This window comes from Nematolebias whitei, chromosome 13 (assembly GCF_014905685.2).
Source record: "Nematolebias whitei isolate Nwh7 chromosome 13, NemWhi1, whole genome shotgun sequence".
NCBI classification, from domain to species: domain Eukaryota; kingdom Metazoa; phylum Chordata; class Actinopteri; order Cyprinodontiformes; family Rivulidae; genus Nematolebias; species Nematolebias whitei.
This window is the reverse complement of record NC_056510.1, coordinates 43015877-43021861: the sequence shown is the minus strand read 5'-3', so window position 1 is coordinate 43021861 and position 5985 is coordinate 43015877. Positions and strand designations below refer to the sequence as shown.

The 5985-nt window shown below is 41.0% G+C and overlaps 1 protein-coding gene across 1 annotated transcript; it reads left to right on the top strand.

Annotated features, from left to right (window-relative positions):
• The first annotated feature begins 3299 nt into the window (after window positions 1-3299).
• Window positions 3300-4223, top strand: LOC119419411 (olfactory receptor 6N2-like). Its single transcript, XM_037686718.1, has one exon. It carries the CDS (start codon window positions 3300-3302, stop codon window positions 4221-4223), a length of 924 nt encoding a protein of 307 aa, XP_037542646.1.
• Window positions 4224-5985: the final 1762 nt, after the last annotated feature.

The following is a 5985-nucleotide window of genomic DNA, read 5'->3' as shown; positions in this document are numbered from 1 at the left end:
ACAGATTCCATGGAACGGAGCCCATGGTCGTGGTCCCGTTGTTGAACACACAGTGGCCAAGGGAGCCAGGCCTTTCCCTGGCCAGGGTAATCAGTTCAGGTAGTTGTATTGTCATTTGTGGCAATGGCAAGAGGTCTGTCATTTGCCTGCAGTCTTGATCAGTTATGGGCTTGTGGGTTTTTGTTGCAACTTGCAGGGGTGTGAAGTAGTTCCTCTGCTCCCACTCGATGGTTTGTTGTGATGTGGTGTTGTAGCCGGGGTGTGTGCTCAGACCATACAGGCACTTCTCTTGCTCTATTGTGATGTTTCCTCGTCTCAGGCCTGAGTTGTGAGTAGCGTAGGGCATGTGAGCACACACATAGCAGTTGACTTTGTTCCCTTCGTGTGCAGTTTTGTTCATCAGCTGGAACCACAGATTGGTGCTGTAGTCATGTGGGTGTGTCATCTGTCTTTTGCCTCTTTGGAGAGCTTCTTCGCCCATGCACAAAATTACACAGCATGCTACAACTACAACGCAGCAGAGGATCCACCTTTACGTGCATTCCTGTTGATGATGCAGTAGAGGTGGTCAGTTTAAGACTAAAATCAGACACCGCTCTGAGCAGAAGAATCACGCTTTCCACAGAACAACTGTGTCAACTCTTGAAACTGTGCCTGCAGTCAACCTACTTCACATATGGGGAGCAATATTATAGGCAGAAACATGGGTGTGCTATGGGGTCTCCAGTTTCTCCTATTGTGGCCAACCTGTACATGGAGGAGGTAGAAAAGAGAGCCTTGACGTCCTTTTCAGGGACACCACCAAGTCATTGGTTCAGGTATGTTGGTGACACCTGGGTTAAAATTAAATCTCAGGAAGTCCAACATTTTACTGACCACATCAACTCTGTGGATAAATACATCAAGTTCACACGAGAAGATGTATTTACAGTTTGACTCCCATCACCCTTTGGAGCACAAGCTATGAGTCATCAGAACTCTGTACCACAGAGCAGACAGCGTCCCCAGTAACTCAGGAGCGAGGCAGAAGGAGAAATCCCACACAAGACAGGCTACAGAGCAATGTGGATATCCTAACTGGGCCTTCCTAAAAGCAGAGAAGAAACCCAAACAGGACTCCAGTCAGCCATCGGGTGAAAAGGAGGAACCCAGACCCAGACCAGTGGTCATTCCGCATGTTGAGGGAGTATCAGAGAAACTGAGACGTTTATTTTCTAAACATAACGTCCCAGTGGCTTTTAAACCCCAAAATACATTACGGCAAAGACTGGTTCATCCCAAAGATCCAGTCCCCCGGCACAAACGGAGTAATGTTGTGTATGCTGTTCAGTGTCAGGAGGGTGATCAGTCTTACATCGGGGAAACTAAACAGCCACTGGCCAAAAGGATGGCCCAGCACAGAAGATCAACAACATCAGGCCAGGACTCTGAGGTCTACACTAATCTCCAGGCCAGCGGTCACTCTTTCAGGGATGAAGATGTTCACATCCTGGACAGAGAGGAACGATGGTTTGAGAGAGGAGTAAAGGAGGCCATCTTTGTGAAAAGAAATCGTCCATCATTAAACAGGGGCGGAGGCCTCCGGGTTCAACTGTCCCCCTCTTACAATGCTGTGATTGCTAGTATCACTCAGCCCCCTGTGAATAGTAAACAGCCATCAGTGTGCTAATGATCCATTGTTAGGCTGATGGTCCTTCTTGAGCATGTGATCAGCTGGTTCTGGTTGTCAGCAGCAAACTGGTTGATCCACTCTGAGAAGGTGCTATTTAAGAGACTGAGCTGAATACAGCACCTCAGACTGAGGAAGTCTTTCGGAAGAAAGACGAAACGTTTCTACTTTTTTTTTTTTTTTTTGAATGTCCAGAGGACCAGATTTAACTTTTTTAGACTCTTCGTTCCTCCTTTGTCTGTGCATTGGCCTGTGAAGGATGTCATGTTCTATGTCTACTCCTCTTGTCATGTCCTCCCTTAACATAAGTTTTTGCTTCCCTGCCAGGATTATGTTTTGTTTTGTAAAATAAATGTCATTATTTATTTTACATCCGAGTCTCCTGCCTCTGCCTGCATGTGGGTTCAATAACTTAACAGAAGAACATGTCAGAATGCACGGACCATAATGAACCCAGCAGGATGATTACCCTTTTAAAGTTCCTGGCCTGTGAAGCAAACAAGACTGCCCAGTGGGACAAGGAGAAAAGTGAGAGATAGGAGGTGAAGTTCATCATCTGGTGGTGTGGTTTCCAGATGGAATAAGCTAGACCTGCCCAAATATAAAGACGCTGCAGCCGGGAGGTTGAGATTCTCCCATCCCCTCTTTTTGGAAGGAGGAGATGAGGAGATCTCAGTTCAGGGGAACACACCTGGCTTTCAAGCCCATTCACTCCTCTCCACCACCTCATTCCTTTCCAGCACCCCGTTACCCTCAGCCCCTCCACTCATCTCCTGAGTTTACTGAGTGGGAGGAAGGCAACCCACTCAGCACAACAACAAAAAAACGTCCAGATGACCTGACTGAATATTGTTGGATTGTATACGTAGATTACTGAACATGGACTTTGGTGTTTTTAACCAGTTTGACATGACTGTCGACAAGACAGAGTGCAGGCACCGGAGGAGGGGGCATGCCACAGAGGCCATCATAGCACCAACATAACTGTTTTTTTCCACTTTGGAGTAAGGTGTTGGGGGAGAATCAGTTTTGTTTGGTTTCCTCACACTGATGAAGCCTTCCAGATGGAGGGTGAAACATCTCAGCACGAAAAAGAAACTGTCCAGATGACCTGACTGAACATTATTGGATTTTATACCTGGATTATTGAGCATGGACTTTGGTGCAAATGGAGTCATATTTCAATTTATTTCAGTGAGTTTCAGTACTTTGTAGGGTGATACTGTTTATTTAAAACATGTATATGGTGATATGCACATTCTTGTTGCTGATAATAATTTGAATATATTTATGCACACTTTCATGCAACATTCATTTTCATGCACCCTGACATGTGCATGGATCATGATGTATGCAACTTTTAGGTGAGTATGCACTGTTCATACACAAGGCCCCAGAGCTTGAAATCTTTACAAGATGCTTTTGTCAAGCAGATTAATGAAGTCCTCAGAGGTTGAAGCACTTCTATAAACATAGTCAGTAGATCTCAAATCATTCATTTTATTTCTAGAGTTGAACATTGCTATGTGCTTTTTGGAAATAGAGAAGTATACATTACTGTGATGCAGTTCATTCTAAAGATATAAATTTTATTTTGTTTGTTCTGTCATTGTGACCATCTTTGACATAAATGATGGATATTAAATTTAATATTACATATATCACCCTGGATGGGTACATACAGGTACACAAATACAGATTTCTTTATTTTGTGATCATGTTTACAGTATATATTCTGATACTGTGCTGTAATTTCATTGTTGTATCGCTCATTGTGACACAAAAGAGCCTTCATGAGCCAATGTATGTTTTTATTGCAGCTTTGTTACTGAACTCTGTTTTGTTCAGCACTGTAGTTTACCCAAAGCTTTTGATTGATATTTTATCTGAGAGGCAGATCATATCCTATTCGAGTTGTTTCTTGCAACATTTTCTGTACTACTCTTTAGGCAGTTCTGAATTTTTACTGTTGACAGCCATGGCCTATGACCGGTATGTATCTATATGTAAGCCATTACAATATCCAACTATAATGGAAAGAAGAACAATAAGTATTCTGTTGGTTTTTGCTTGGATAACACCTGCCTTTCATCTCTTTGTGTCATTATTGGCTGTACGAATGTTAAATGAAAATCCATGTAGTTATTCTCTGAATGGTATCTTTTGTAACAGTCCACTTTACCATCTGCTGTGTGTGCGCTTAGAAGCACTTGTTATACTGGATATGATGACCCTTGTGAATGTTGCGCTCCTCCCTCTGCTTTGCATCCTTTTTTCATACATCAGGATTTTGATCATATCCTATCGAAGTTCTACAGAAGTCAAGAAAAAAGCTTCACGGACCTGTATACCTCATCTGTTAGTTCTAATCAGTTTTTCATGTTTCGGTGCATATGATGTCATTACAGTTGTGGTTGAATCGGATATTTCAAAGATTGTGCATTTAGCAGTAACTTTACAGATGGTTGTATTCCAGCCTCTATTCAATCCAATTATTTATGGTCTGAAAATGAAAGAAATTTATAAACATCTCAAGAGGCTGGCTGGCCTGTAGAATCAAAATGAACTAACATTTTAAGTTGTTTCCTTTGAAGCAATGGAGATTATATCTGGTCCTGCATTGTAATACCACTGTTTATTTTTGTTCTTATTTTTTAAGATTTATTTTAAATAGAGCTATGCATCAAATCTCTACATCAAATTTCCCATTAACACAATACACTGGCTGCCCATGTATTTTACAGTTCATTTATATTTTTTTAAAAGGTTTTAAACACCCCCCCCCCCCCCCCCCCCCCCCTTATTTAACAGAGTTTCTCCACCACTACACTCCCCCTCAGTCACTCAGGTCCTCTGACCAGCTGCTTCTGGTCATTCCCAAGAGTAAGTGAAAGCTTAGAGACAGGACCTTCTCTGTTAGTGCCCCGAGTTATGGAACGCTCTGCCTTTGCACGTTCGACAGGCCCCTCACTGTCCAGGTTTAAAACTCGTCTGAAAACTCATCTCTACTCATCGGCCTTCAACCAACTGAGACTTGATTTTACTTCATTTTTATTGGTATTGATTTTATCTGTTTAACTCGTCGTGTTATTGTGTTTTAAATTGAGTTTTTAGTTCATTGAGTGCTTGGCTTTGTAGCTTTATTTTTATGCCTTGTTTTATCTTGTTTTTAACTGATGTTCTGCTCTTTGTTTCAGCTGTGGCTCTGTTAACGCGCTTTATAAATAAATTTAATGATGATTGAAGCGTGATTTTTCATAAATAAGTAAAGTTGTAACTGGTAACAGGTAAACGTTTTTTGTGAAGTGCTGAATGATCTGCTCTTTTGTTGTATATTAATGTTTACTTGCATGATCTAAAAACAGCTTTGCAAAATGTTTCCCAGTTTAACATTTCACTAACCATCAAGCTGTGCTTTTAACTTAATAAAAAATAAAACGAGTAACACTAGTCGTGACGGAAAGCCCTGATAAACATAAATTTGGAATGATTAAAGAGGTCAGGTCACACCAGTTTCTGTAAAGATGACACACCCATTTTTTGATTGTGCTTATGAAAATGTTAACCTTCAGTCTACTTGTTGATAAATGATAAGTTTATGTGATTGCAGAATATCTGCTTAAGCCAGTAGCTGATTCATCTGTGACTGTTGGAGACTAGCCAGTGAATGAAAATTGTGGGAAAATAATGAGAAATAGATCTTTTGAGATGCAGTCTCACTGAAAATAAATAAATATTTGTCACCAAGTCACCTGTAAGTCTTGCAGCTACTTTTTGAGCAGAAATCCCAGCTCACGTGTTTGTGTGCACAACTTGCAAAACTGTATTGTACTTTGTAGGTTGTGTACCTTATGCAGTATTGTTGCCCACCTCAGTCTACTGCATGCAATTCAAAACACTTTCTTTAAGTCAATGTCTTGTGCCTATTCATGCACCGGCTGAAGGAGATGGAGAAAAGAAACAGAACAGTGGCCATTATTTATTGGGATGTGGGTGCTCTTCCTGATACACATGACATGGTTGGTTACCACTATTATTATCTGGGGCACAAAGTTACAAAAAAAAAAAAACAAGCACACAAAAAGTTAAATAAAAGACAACATTTCAAAACTGTCATTATGTTACTTAAACCATGGTTGAAATAATTTTACAGTGTATACAGGGCACGTTGCTCTTTAAAAAAAAGGCCAGCTACAGACTCAAAGAGCTCAAAGTAAAATAAAACTATTTAAATAAATGAAAACAAAGGGCTGACGAGGCAGCAAATCTTTCAAAAAATCAGGAGGAGAAACATGGAGGAGTCACAAGGAAGCACC

Coding starts and splice junctions, on each gene's coding strand:
- LOC119419411 (XM_037686718.1), top strand. CDS start 3,300: ATGATGGATATTAAATTTAATATTACATATATCACCCTGGATGGGTAC.